The following is a 13,841-nucleotide window of genomic DNA, read 5'->3' as shown; positions in this document are numbered from 1 at the left end:
TGTGTTCCCTCTCTCGCTGTGTCTCTGTCAAATAAATAAATAAAATCTTTAAAAAAGAAAGAAAGAAAGAAAGAAAATGAGAAAGAAAAAAAAGAAACATCCGGGTCAATCTAGAATTAAAAGCTATAATCAATCACACAAGAGTAAGGGCAAAATAAAGATATAAATTAAAAAAACTTTTTTCAGACATACCAAATTTACTAGATACAAATCTCTGCTAAAAGAGTTAGTAAAAAAGTATAAAGAAGACCAAGCCTAAAGGGAGAGAATGGGCTGGAAGAAGTCACGGAGAGCAAAGAAATGGATAAACCTGGTGGGCAGTCTAAATACCATTAGCATTTGGGGAAAAAACTAATTTGGGGGAGGGGTTAGAACAAACTGGAACTAAAATACTGTCCACAATAAACCGGAAGATGGGAGTGGAGTAGAAGTTAAAACTAGAATCTCTAAAGTCCTAATATTGTTTGAGAGTAGAATAAAAAGTCAAGAATGCAAGGCAAAATCTAAACGTAACCAAGAAAAGAATAGAAACAGAAATATAACTTCTAAACCAGTAGAGGAGATAAAGACTGAATAAAAAAAAAAAAAAACTCAATCAAATGACAAAAGATAGGAGAGGACAAAACAAGAAGCAAAGAGAACCCTTGGTCAAACTGAAAATCCAAAGCTAGAGGTTAGAAATAGACCCACATGTATCACCGATCCTAATAACTAACTACATGGATTAAGGGGCGCCTGGGTGGCTCAGGTCACGATCCCAGAGTCCTGGGATCGAGCCCCGCATCCGGCTCCCTGCTCAGCGGGGGAGCCTGCTTCTCCCTCTCCCACTCCCCCTGCTTGTGTTCTCTATCTCTTTCTGTCAAATAAATAAATAAAATCTTAAAAAAAAAAACTACATGGATTAAATTAATAAAAAGGCAGAGATTATAGGTCTTTTTTTATATGTGGTCTTAAGACATAAAGATTGGAATGTGTAAGAAAAAAAATGTACTAACACTCACCAAAAGAAAGCCAGTCCCACCCTGGAATACTTTAATTCACCTCTCTTTGAAACATTACACAAAACTTAGTAAGGATAAGGAAGATTTGAATTACACAACTAATAATAAGCTTGATCCAACAGACAGATACATAACCCCACATCTATCAAAAGAAAAATTTACATTCTTTCCAAGCACACATGGAGAATTTATAGAAACTGCTCATATATAAGGCCAACATAGGACATCGTAACAAATTCCAGAAAATTATCATCATACCAGCTCTCTAACCACAATGGTTAGAGCTTAATTATAAAGCTATAAATTGATATATTTTAAAAACCCACATATTTGGAAACTAAAAAACACTTTGAACAACCCACGGATTAAAGAAGCAATGACAACTAAAATAATGAAATGTTTAGTACTAACCAATGAAAACATTACATACCAACATTTGTGGGATATAACAAAAGTGTGACCTTAAGAGAAATCTGCAGCTTCAAATGCATTATTAAGTAGATATATTAAACATACAACTAAATAGGCTTAAAAAATAGACACAGAGTACAAGTAAAATTTGGAAACTCTAAATGGGATCAGTGGGTAATAACATCGTCAATATCCAAGTTGTGATATTATACTATAGTTTTATAAAATGTTACCACTGGGGGTGTCTGACTTTGGCTCAGGTCATGATCTCAAGGCCCTGGGATCAAGCCCTGATCGGGCTCCCTGCTCAGCAGGGGAGTCTGTTTCTCCCTCTCCCTCTGCCCTTCTCCCTGTTCACTCTCTTTTGCTCTCTCTTTCTCTCTCTCTCAAATAAATAAAATCTAAGAAAAAAAATGAAATAAATAAAATAAAAATAAATAAAAGTTACTGTTGGGGGAAACTGGGCAAGTGTACAGGAATCTCTCTCAATTATTCTTTTTATAACAGCATGTGAATCTACAATTATCTCAATGATAATTTCAATTAAAAAAAAAAGGCCAGAATACCAAACATTACTACCACCAAATGCTGGCAAGGATGTGGAACCGTCATTCATTGTTGGTGGGAATGCAAAATGGTACAGCCACACTTTGGAAGACAGTTTAGCAGTTTCCTACAAAACTAGTCATACTCCTAACATACAATCCAGCCGTCGTGTCCCTTGGTATTCACCCAAATGAGCTGAAAACTCATGTCTACACAAAAACCTGTACACAGATTTTTATAGCAGCTTTATTCATATTGCAAAAGCAACCAAAATGTCCTTTAATAGGTGAATAGATAAATAAACTGTACTACATCCAGACAATGGAATCTTATTCAATGCTAAAAATAAACGAGCTATCAAGCCATGAAAAGACATGGAGGAATCTTAACTGTATATTAATAAGTGAAAGAAGCCAATCTGAAAAGGCTATATACTATATGATTCCAAATATATGGTATTCTGAAGAAGGTAAAACTAGAGACAATAAAAAAAAATAAAAAATCAGGGGTTGCCAGGGGTTGAAGGGGAAGGAGGGATGAATAGGTGGAGCACAGAGGATTTTTAGGGCAGTGAAACTACTCTGTATGATACTACAATGGTGTATATGTGCCATTATACATTTGTCAAAACCCACAGAACATACAACACCAAGAGTGAACCCTAAGATAAACTATAGACTTTGGGTGCTAATGACGTCTCAGTGCAGGTTCATGGAATGCAAAAGATGTACCACTCTAGCAGGGGATTTTGATAGTGGGGGAGGCTGCGCATAAGTTGGGGCAGGGGCGGTGTGGGAAATCAATGTACCTTCCACTCAGTTTTGCTGTGAACCTAAGACTACTCTAAAAAAATGAAATGGTGCCATTTGCATTAAGAAAACAGAAACAAAAACAGGGCAAAGTAAAAGACAGTGGAAGACACAAGTATTTATCCAGCACCTATTATCTGCCATCACTCCGCTGGGCACCAGGACACAATGATAAGCAAGGCAGATATGGTCCCTATTCTCTTAGAGCTTACCATCTAGTATAGGAATCACATACCAAACCAATCAACCACACAAATACAAAAGGATAATGTTCAATGACAGCATATAACCTGATCTACACTAAAGGGGAAGACAGTGCCTCTGAGGAAGTGATGTATAAGGTGAGAACTAAAGGCTGGGCAGATTTAGCCTAGAGGAGTGTTCTAGGCAGGACTAGCATAGTAAAAGGCCAGGATGGTTCGGGTACAGTGATAGGTGAGGAGATATGCAAAAATAAGGTTGACAAACAGGCAGGGATCAGATTATGCAGATTTTACCTTTTACAATTAGAGCAACTGACATCATACTTGGATGGCATTAAAGGAGTGGCATAATCTGATTTGTTTTTTAGAAGATTCTAGCTACTGTGTAGAGAATGGATTAGAATGGGGGAGGGAAGACACAGACACTTGTTGATAGCTCCAGCAGTAGGGAGGTAGCCTGGATTAGGTAGGTGATAGTGGAGAAGGAGAGAAGGGACGGAATTCTAGACATTTAGATGGGAGAATTGATAAGACTTGGTGATGACTAGACATCACCAGATAGAGTGACAGGGTAGGAGGTATGAGAGACAGTCAACTCTAAGGTTTCTGATATGAATCACCAAATGGAGAGAAATGTCCTTTACAGAGAAGGAAAAATAAAGGAGGAAGTAATTGTAGGGGACTAGGTTGGAAATCAACAGTTCAGGTTTATATGTGTTAAACTTGAGAAGCCAGTATTATGTCTCAGTGGAACTGTCCAGAAGGTAGCTGGGAATACAGCGATTGAGCTCAGAATGGAAACCTGGGCTCAAACAATGCACGCTGGAATCAATGGCTTGTGGACAGTATTTAAAACCATGAGACTAAAAGAAATTGCCCGGGGAGGGGGATATAGAGAAGAGGGTTTTTAAGACCAGCTCTGGGGAACGTGGGGTTCTAGTTGTCAGAAGAGACAGAGAAAGGAAAATAAGCCAACAGAGGCGGTACGGAAAGCAAAGGAAGAGAATGTTTCAAGGAGAGGGGTCTACTGTATTCGATACCACTGAGAAATCAAGTGAAGTGAGGGTAGGCTAGGCTTAGCAACACGGCGGTCACTGGGAGGCCTGACCAAGACGAACTTCAGGAACATGGAAGAGTCAGAGTCTAGACTGAAGCGCATGGAGGAGTGAGTGAGCTAGAGGTGACAGGCGTGCAAACAATGCTTCTGAGAGGCTCTGCTGTGGGGACAGGAGACAATGAAAACTAAGCTGGAAGGAAATGTATCCTCAAGGGAAAGTTTTTTAAAATGACTTCTAATTCCCTTTTAACAAATGAACTAGACAGATTTATTGATTAAAGGAGTTTTTTGCTGTTGTTTTTTAAATCTGGGAGACAGCAGAACACATATGAATGTGGAAAAAGCTTCAGAAGCCAGTGGGTCCAAAGAGTCAGGGCAACAGGCCTTTCTCTGATGGAGCAAGTCCCTGAAAATTAGGAGGGGGACGGGATCTCAGATGTGTGTGGTGGGATCAGTGTTTGGCAAGAAGGGTAAGGGCCTCAGTTAGGTCATGATCATGTATTTATAAGAATTCAATGTAAACATGGGGCGCCTGGGTGGCTCAGTTGGGGTTAAGCATCTGCCTTCGGCTCAGGTTGTGATCTCGGGGTCCTGGGATCTAGCCCCACATTGGGCTCCCTGCTCAGTGGGGGGTCTGCTTCTCCCTCTGCTCCTCCCCCTGCTCGTGCTCTCTCTCTCTCTCAAATAAATAATAAAATCTTAAAAAAAAAAGAATTCAATGTAAATAAAGCCTAGTTCTACCTAAAGAAGAAACAAGCACATACCCCTATTTTAACATGGAAAGAAGCAGCTTCAAAAGTACAATGATTTCTCAACGAAGAGAAAAGAAAAGATTATTTTAAAGTGCTGACTAAAAAAAAGGTGACTGGTTTCAGCTCACATAATCTTGAAATGTTTCAGAGAACTCCAGAAAACGAGAGTTTGGTCACAGCTCTGGGAAACGTGAAATGGAATTGTTTCAGGGCAGTGTCTAGGACTTACTACAAAAGTAGGAAAGACTGAGGAATTACAACTTCAAAAAGTATTTTGGTGCTAATGCCAATCTGACCCAACCTTTGTATGATGGTATAAATTTACAAAGAGCTTTCACACTTGTAATTCTTCTTCCACGTTGGTAATAACTTTACAATGGCTCCCTGAGCACAGTGGGAGAGGATAATTTCCAGCCTGTGGGATTCATGTATGTATGAGTTCAGAGTGGTAGGGTAGGACACCTGCCCCAAGTACTACAGCAAGCAAGCAGTGGAGCTGGATCTAAATCCACATCTTCTGGCTCCAAAACCAATGTTGATTTAATAATTAAATCTGTTACTAATTAACATGTTAGCTGAGTATTTATGCCTTAACCTTTTGGGGTTAATGTCTAAAAGGGCAACCAAGCTGTCTCACATATCACCACAGACATCTTAGACATCATGGAATGCTAGGCTAGAAGCACCACTGGTCAAGCCAAATGAGAGAGCACAAGTTCTAGGTCCCAATCCTCTCCTAAGTGACAGTTTGGTCACCCAGGTGACTATGGGGAAAGACATGAACTCAACATAGATACTGAAAGTAGATGTGACGAAAACTCAAGGTTGCCAAACTCTTCAGTGACCAAGACCGAAACACAAAGGAATGGAGTCTAGGGCAGTGTCTGATGAAGGCATGGCATATGTTCTTTTTCTTTTTTTTTTAATTAAAGATTTTATTTATTTATTTGACAGAGAGAGACACAGCGAGAGAGGGAACGCAAGCAAGGGGAGTGGGAGAGGGAGAAGGCTTCCCGCTGAGCAGGGAGCCCGATGCGGGGCTCGATCCCAGGACCCTGGGATCATGACCTGAGCCGAAGGCAGATGCTTAACGACTGAGCCACCCAGGCGCCCCATATGTTCTTTTTCTAATGACACAATGTAAAGCCGGTTTCTCAACACAGCACTGCTGATATTTTGGACCATGTAACTCTTTGTTGCGGGGGCCTGTCCTGTGCAGGAAAGGATGTTTACCAGTAGAGCCTCTACTCACAACACGCCAGTAGCACATCTCCCCCATCCCAGTCTCGACAACCAAACATGTCTCCTGACCCTGCCAAACAACATCTGGGAGCAGGGTGGGTGGGTGGAGATCAACCTCAATTTAGAACCACTGAATGGATTCCACTGTGACGGTAGGAGCTAAGGACATGCAAGATAAACCTACAAAGAAAAGTGAGGAAAGCCTATGACTTTATTTTTATTCAGGCAATAGTTCACACAATCTTTACAAAAAGCATCAAATGTTCCAAAGACATGCAGTATGTACCAAGAAAAGTAGGACTAGCCCAAGAAACGGCACCTTACTACTTAGAGGAACTCTTGGTAACAGATTCCAGAGACCAAGCAGTCAGCCATCCTTCCTCCTTCCCACACTCAGTAACCGAGGTGACTGCCAAAGTATGCAAAAAATCAAACATACACGCTTTGGCTCCCCATGCCTCTCAAGCCATTGCTCATCTTTCTACTTCTGGAAACCTGGCTCCATTAATAGGCTCAAGACAGACAAAGCCTGTATTGCCTAAACTACCCTCTTCCCAGGAGGACAGATGACCACCCCTAATAGGTCAGCAACACCCCCCACTTGGTTGTATGCTGACAGGGCTCTACTGATCTCCCTCGAGAGAAGGGACACGCAGCTCTTTGTCTGTTGCCTTGTTTTACAATTATTTACTCTGCCCATCGAAATCTGATGGGCTTTAGAATGCTTGGCTCAATGGCATCATCCATCTTCCCATCACTCTGGTGTCAGAGAATACTATACTCTGTCTAACGATCTGGGCCTTAAGAAGCAATTACTTTCTAAGAGTTTCTTTAAAGAGAACCCATAAAATTATTTGACTTCACATGTTCTCAGAAAGGGATTGCAAAAGATAATCTGTGGAGACCTTAAGCTTTTTAAATTTTGCTCTTTCGTTGGCAGATGCCTGCCGACCTGCACCCCCCAAAGTCTTACAAAATATTATTTGAGTATCCCCACTGGCTTACCAAACTAGGCTAGCTATGCTGTAGACAAAATTAATGTTTTTACCCTGGTATGTGAATGTCTGAAACAAAACCTTGTTTTAAAATATCTGCAGCATAGGCCTCCTGGGTGGCTCAGTAGGTTAAGCATCTGCCTTTGGCTCAGGTTGTGATCCCGGGGTCTTGGGATCAAGCCCTGCATCGGGCTCCCTGCTCAGCAGGGAGTCTGCTTCTCCCTCTCCCTCTCCCCCAGCTTGTGTTCTTTCTCTCTCAAATAAATACATTAAAATTTTCAGTAAAAAAAAATATCGAACAGCATAGCTAAGACTGGGCGGTTGGCCTTCAGCTGACTTAGGACAGAGTGAAATTACTGCAACCCGAAACCCAATGCCCGTGAGGTTTCCACACACTGCCTCTGCTTAGACTGTGAGTTCCTTAGTCCATGGAGCTCAGGCCTGGCCCAGGGAAGCCTCTGTAACAAAGTCTGTTGTATAAAAGAACAAAATGGACACCTCAACATATTGACAGTGAGATCATTTTGTATTACCTGCAGAAGATCTTTGTTTCTGGAGCAAGGGATACTCCATTTCTGCTCTCTGCAAGTTAACCCATAAGAAACAAAAGCTAGTTTCATGGTCTGTAATGGTTTCTACAGGCTCTCCCCAAGGATATTTTTTCAGCCCCACTTCATAAGCACAACTTTAAAAAAAGGTTTTTTAATCCCTAGCATATTATTTACTTTTTTTTTTTTTTAACATTTATTCATTTATTTTGAGAGCAGAGACAGAGAGAGAATGTGACAGAGCACCAGCGGGGGGGAGGGAGAGGAAGAGGGAGAGGCAGGCTCCCTACTGAGCAGGGAGTGTGATGCAGGGCTCGATCCCAGAACCCTGGGATCATGACCTGAGCCGAAGGCAGACGCTTAACCCACTGAGCCACCCAGAAGCCCCTTATTTACTCCTTTAAAGGCAGGTTTAGACAAAGGAGGAGGGCACAGACCAAGGCAATTTTGTAAAATTAAATTCAAAAAAGAAAAGGAGGTATGCATCTCAGGTTTCAAAGTCATTGTAACAATGACCCCCTAACCCAGTTCTGGATCTCCAAATCCAAGGGAAAGGGAAATTTAGGGTGTGAGATTAGGTCTCAGCTCTGCTGGTGTTTATAAAACATTCTGGCAGGTGCTCTGCCAGGCAGTCTATAATTAGTGAGTATGCCTCAGAAACTTAAAATGAACTCAAAGGGTTTCAGAAACCAACAGCCAGCCCCTGAGCACTGAACTGTGTAGGCATGGGGCTGCCGCGCCCAGAACACAGCGCTGGGTGCCTGCCACAGTGCACCCGAGTGTGCACGCACACGCCGCTTCTGAAGTCTTTTTTCAAAGCTCTAATGGCTTGACCTCAACACCTGCTGCACTTCCTGAAGACAGACAGGCTCTGGAGCTCCACTTGTTCCTCGCACGCGGCTGCACTTTCTAGGAACGACCGCACACACGCAGAGGCTGGCCAGCTGCCAAGGCGGGGGCAGCCCAGCCGCCTCTGGGCCTGAACTTTCCCAGTGCTGTCAGGGCGGGATCCCGCTCCGAGCTGACTCAGCCGCCCAGCTGACTCAGCGGCCGGCCGGCATGGAACTCTGCCAGCCACAAGGCAGCGCGGGGGCTGCAGGCAACTCACAGATGTTTTGCTAAACTAAAGCAATCAGCCAGGAGGCGGGTCTGGGCTGGCGGCCAGGCTGCCGCTGTCGTGGAAGCTGGGACTCTCTGATCCTAGTCCCAGCTCAGCCACTACCGCCTGGTGAGCTGAGGGAAAACCCCAGGGCACCTCAGCATCTTTTGCCTGCTTCCGAGCCTGTCCATGGGGATACAGCAGAGCATGGCACTCCGTGCATAAAAGAGCACCCGGAGCACTACTACCTACCGCGCCATAGCTCGGTCTAACTTCACACCGTCCTTGGGAGGCCCGCTTCGTCATTTTCACTTCACAGATGAAAGACCCAGGCTCAGAGAGACTGAGAGCCCTCCCGAAAGATCACAAGGGTAATAAATGGAAGATGGGAATTGAACCCCCACTTTGCCTGCTCTGGAATCCACTGCAAACACTGCTGTGCTAAAACTCTGATCAACTACACAGGGCTCCTCTACACAAAGACGCGGATTTTTCAGGTTCCAAAGGACCTTTTAGATGACTTCTCAGTTGCCCTGTGAAAACCCACAGCTCTTCACAACGGATTTCCAAAGAGCACCACTGGGCCACTGAAGAGCATGTACTTATGGGGAGTACCCAGGTACTACCAGCTTTGTCACGAACTCCCTAAGCATCAATGAGTCACTTAACTTGGAACAACCCATCAGCACTCCCATTCTTTGGGTGAGGAAAAACTCAAGCACTGCAGGTCAGAAAGAGAAGAGTAATTAGAAGCCAAAGGCTTGGTTAAGAACATAGATTCCTTAGGCTCCACCCCAAAATAATTCTTTAAGACCCCAGAATCTGTATTTTTTAAAAGCTCCTGAGAGGACTGTGATGCTCACTCATGTTTGAAAATCACATAAGCTTGCCTTGGCTAAACTGGGAATTTTGAGGTCTACTCTTTCCTGTTTCAAAGGGGGTGGTGTAAGGGTGAAATGAAATCATGTCTGCAATGCTCTTTGTTGGAAAATATACACAATGCAAGCACTTCTTGTCAGCTATACTTAACTGCAAAACAACAAAACTGTCCTTAAAGAGCATGATCCTGGTTTAGCCTGGAGCTAAGGAACGGTCTTAGGCAAGATTGTTCTTTCACTAAAAGAACTGTAATTAGAGTCACACACTGCATTTTTAGATATCCCTTATAACACTGTTGCAACCTCACCCTTCCTTTAAAAAAAAAAAAAAAAGATTGTACTGACATTCTTTCACATCCCACTTGAATCAATCTGTATTAGGAGTAACTTGCACACTTCATTGCTGTAATCAAGAAAACAAGTATGAGAGAAAAAAAACTCAAAGTCTGTTCATGGCTAGGCGGTTGGGTCACGGAGGTGGGGTGAGAAGGCACGGACTGGCAGAGATCCTGGCCCTGACAGGACTCCTCTCGGCCAGCCTTTAGGAAGAACAAATGACCCCCGCACCACGAAGACTGACCTGCTTGAGTTGCTCATCCAGATTCCAGCTCGGCTGCCCAGCTGTGGAGACTGAAGGTGGGGCCTTGGAAACATCTTTGGTATGGTCTTCTTTAGCTTGCTGTCCACGCAGTGGGAGCCCTGGTGCTGGAAGCAGACCAGATCCAGATGCTGCTCTGGGGTCCTGGCGAACCATTTTCTGCACATGAAAATACTTGGATGCGGCCTGGGCCTCTTTCCCAGCCACCTCTGCAACTTCATCATCCCCATCCTCATCTTCCAGACCTCCTTCCTCCTCCTCGGGCTCGGAGTTCACATTGCTCCGTTCAAAAACTCGGGCCACTGCCGCGGCTGGTGGCCCTCTGGCCAAGGGACCCAGGGCAGGGCTGCCAGATGGCCTCCCGGGGGTGGCAGAAAGAAGAGTCTGCTGTGTGACCAGCTTCTGGGCATACAAGAACGGGGCTTCTCTCATCTGTTGTCCCTGCTTCTCTCTGGCGTCCATCTGCAGAGGAGCCAGGCGTGGGGCCTGCTGTGGCGGAGGCTGCCGAGGCTGCTTCTGTTGCGCCAGCGGCTCCATCACGGCCTCAAGCTTCACCCACCGATGGGCATGGCTCTGAACCTGGGTACAGCCCAGCCGGCACACTGGGGCTAAACCTTAAGTGATTAACAGAAACCACAAAGAAGAAACAAGGGGAAAAAATGGTAAAACAGGTATTAAAAGACTTTACTTTTTCTAGGAAAGGGTGTGAGTTCTGAACACTAGACATATGCTCCAAAGCCTGGGTTCTAAGAGGAGTGGTTGTGGGAGCTGGGGGTTGGGGGGGGGGGGGGAGAGTGGTAGGGAATGGTGAAGAACGGGATTTAAGAGAGGAAATGCGGGATGAATCTCAGCAGTGGTGAACTGTGGTTTAAAAAAAAGTAAATCCTGACGGTATCTAGCCTCTGTGTTCTGATCTTTCTCTCTTGACATTATCAAACATTAGCCTTATTTATCACTGAAAAGGCAACTGGGTTTGCACTGTACAAAGGTTGTGAGTATGCAAACCACAATAATGAAGGAAAGAAGGGCCTGCCTACAAAGGAGAGAACGCGGCTTACGTTCCCAGGCCCATCAGAGAAAGAAAGTACCATCCTAGCTAGACACAGAGCTATCAGGGAGACAGAATGATTTCTCGCATACAAAAGCAGAACATAGCAAACTGCTCTTCGGTTTAAAACTTTTCAAATTTCCCAGATCGAATTGCCAGCCTGCTTTTCAAGTGGGCTGAGCCACGCTAACTGTACATTACAGCCTCAAAAAGAATCCAATTTCAACAACATGAAAGAAAGAAACACGCAAGGAGGCAAGAGTTTCAAATTGCAATGGTCACTCAAAAAACAAACAGGGGAATTCCTCTGGAGATTTTAAAGTTAATTAAATTGAAACAGATATCAATATTATCTAACAAGTTAATGCTTCTTTTTCATAAACAGCCAAGTAAATCTCTTCACATCCCTTTTCCTTCTGATTCACTTCTACTATGATATTTTATGACAAATGCAAACAGAAAAGGCTTTCAGGCCAAAAGTATTCTGGGGGCAGGTTTATCAGCATTCTTACCAATCAATCTCCAAACACATCCCCCTTTCACACCCTCCTCTCCACTCTAGCTCCCCCTTTCCCTTCCTCCTCTCCAGATCTCCACCCCCAACAAACCTCACTTGAGTTATGTTTCCTCAGCACGCCTCCATTACTGAATGGATTACCATGCACGGGCAAATTTTAGGTGAACAGGACTTGCAACATGGCGTACAATGTTGTCATCACATGAAAGAAGCTTCACTGCACAGGTTGAGACTTGATATTTGCATTGTTTCGCTGTTTTAGAACTGACTACAAAGATAAAATACTACGTGCCTTCAGCATCTTCAAAAATTCATGGGGAAGGAATCACATCCCTAGCAATAAAAACTGCTTGCATTTACTAATCTTTTAATGGGTAGGGGGAAAAGGTGCAATTTTTTTTTTTAAAGCTAGGCAAAAAAGTAAAGATAAAAATACTCATTGTTTATCTGAGAAGCACTGCTTTTGCCTTTTGTAATCTGTGAAAGATTCAAATTCCAATTTGCCTCTTACTGCCTTTACTTCCTCTTGGCACTTGAGAAAGTGTGAGTTATGCCTGTAGCATTGCTTTCATTCTGCTTTAGCCCTTTTTATAGTGTAACAAAACATGAGATTTACACCCACATTAAATCCAGCTGGCAAAAGTATTCATTTAGGATAAAAACAATTGGCGTCAAAAAAAATTAAAAGAATAAAAAGCAAATAATTCGGCGATCAATTTAATTTTCCTTATCATCATTACAATCTATCACAAGAGGAATCATTTTTCAACTGAGTCCTGCCAGTCTTTGAACAACTGCTTCTTGTCCTGTGGCACCATCTTCTCAGTGTGCTGTCCCCAGCAGAGGGGGAGGTGTCTCACTGCTTCTTTAGTAAGATTGAGATGACTCAGTTCCACAACTCAATACACACACCCTCCCCCAAAGAGCCCATCTACCCCGTCCCTAAGCAGAAAGATCCAAACAACAATGCCACCTGCCTACATTTAGAAAACTTGTGTCTCAGAAATCTAAGCCACTTCATCCCTTCACTCGGCCCCCTCCCCCATTCCCCCCAAAGTTCCCGGACCACCATGCCCGGTGCAACGGACTGCTTGTAGCTTTGAACCCGGCCTCCCCTACCATTCCCGCTACCTTCGCAGCCGGATCCCTTTGGCCCCGGTCCCCTTGAAGCCCCATACCTCCTTCCCCGGTTACGCCAGCCCCCCCTTCTTCATGGCCCCCAGTCCAGCCCTATCACTTTTACCTCTACCAAGCCCTCCCAGCCAATCCGCTGGCTCTTCTTCGATCGCCCCAACCCCACCTATCCTTTCCCTCTCAGTTCCCGGGGGCCTTTACTCTTCCCATCTCTTTATCTCAAATCACCCTAAGGGTTGCAGGGCGCTTCGGGTCTCCTCCCGGCGCTCTCACTTCTCCTCCGCAGCCCCCGGGCTCTGCTCGCCCGCGCCTTCGCGTCTCCCCCCACACACCTGCCTCCCCTCGCACCCCTCCGGCCCCTCCACCTGCCACAGTCCCTGCTCCCGCGTGACTGAAGAAGCCGGGCCCCATGCGGCTTACCTGTGCGGGGCGCTCCGGGTCCGCCGGTGGGGGTGGCGGCGGCCGCTCAGGCCCCGGCGCAGCAGCTGCGTCTCGGACTCCTCCGCAGCCGGGGGCCACAGCCGGGGCGGGGCCCGCACCGGAAGCGGTGCCGCGGGGCCGCGGCCGCGAGCCCGGGGCGGGGCGGGGGCGGGACCACACTGGACGGGGCGGGGGCTAAGGCCGGAAGCGGCCAAAAAGGGACCAAGGGGCGGGGTCAAGCGGAAGTGACTTCTAGGGACGGCCCCGCCCGACCGAGTCGTTGGCGGATGCGGACTGACGCTAGCGGAAGTTTCCGCCAATGGGAAAGCGCGAACTCCGCGGCGTTCCGGTGTGAGGACTTCCGCACAGTTGAAAAGAGCGGGTCTGAGCAGCACGGGAGTTCTCACCTGCTCCGTTTCCGACCTGGGCCGGTTCACCCCGCCTTAGGCAACCTGGTGGTCCCCAGCTCCAGAGAGGTCACCGTATTGATGCCGAACTTAGTGCGGACACCCGATCGGCATAGCGCACTACAGCTCAGAACTCCCGGTCTGCGTTCACTATTCTCTGCCTGTTTTCTAGTTGC

At 45.4% G+C, this 13,841-nt stretch overlaps 1 protein-coding gene across 1 annotated transcript in view; it reads right to left on the bottom strand.

Moving 5' to 3' along the window:
• ARID3B (AT-rich interaction domain 3B) overlaps positions 1-13,369 on the bottom strand; it is a 51,487-nt gene extending 38,118 nt beyond the window's left edge. The window contains exons 1-2 of the mRNA XM_025883772.2: positions 13,259-13,369; positions 10,122-10,753 (exon numbers count right to left, since the gene is read on the bottom strand). Coding sequence (XP_025739557.1) covers positions 10,122-10,676 — 555 coding nt within the window. The 5' untranslated portion in view covers positions 10,677-10,753; positions 13,259-13,369. The remainder of the gene's footprint in view (positions 1-10,121; positions 10,754-13,258) is intronic.
• Between the last annotated feature and the right edge of the window lie 472 nt (positions 13,370-13,841).

Source organism: Callorhinus ursinus, unplaced genomic scaffold (assembly GCF_003265705.2).
Source record: "Callorhinus ursinus isolate GAN/ISIS: 27379988/994484 unplaced genomic scaffold, GSC_fseal_2.0 scaffold25, whole genome shotgun sequence".
Taxonomy (NCBI): domain Eukaryota; kingdom Metazoa; phylum Chordata; class Mammalia; order Carnivora; family Otariidae; genus Callorhinus; species Callorhinus ursinus.
The sequence above is the reverse complement of the archived record's forward strand: the minus strand, read 5'-3'. Positions and strand labels throughout refer to the sequence as shown.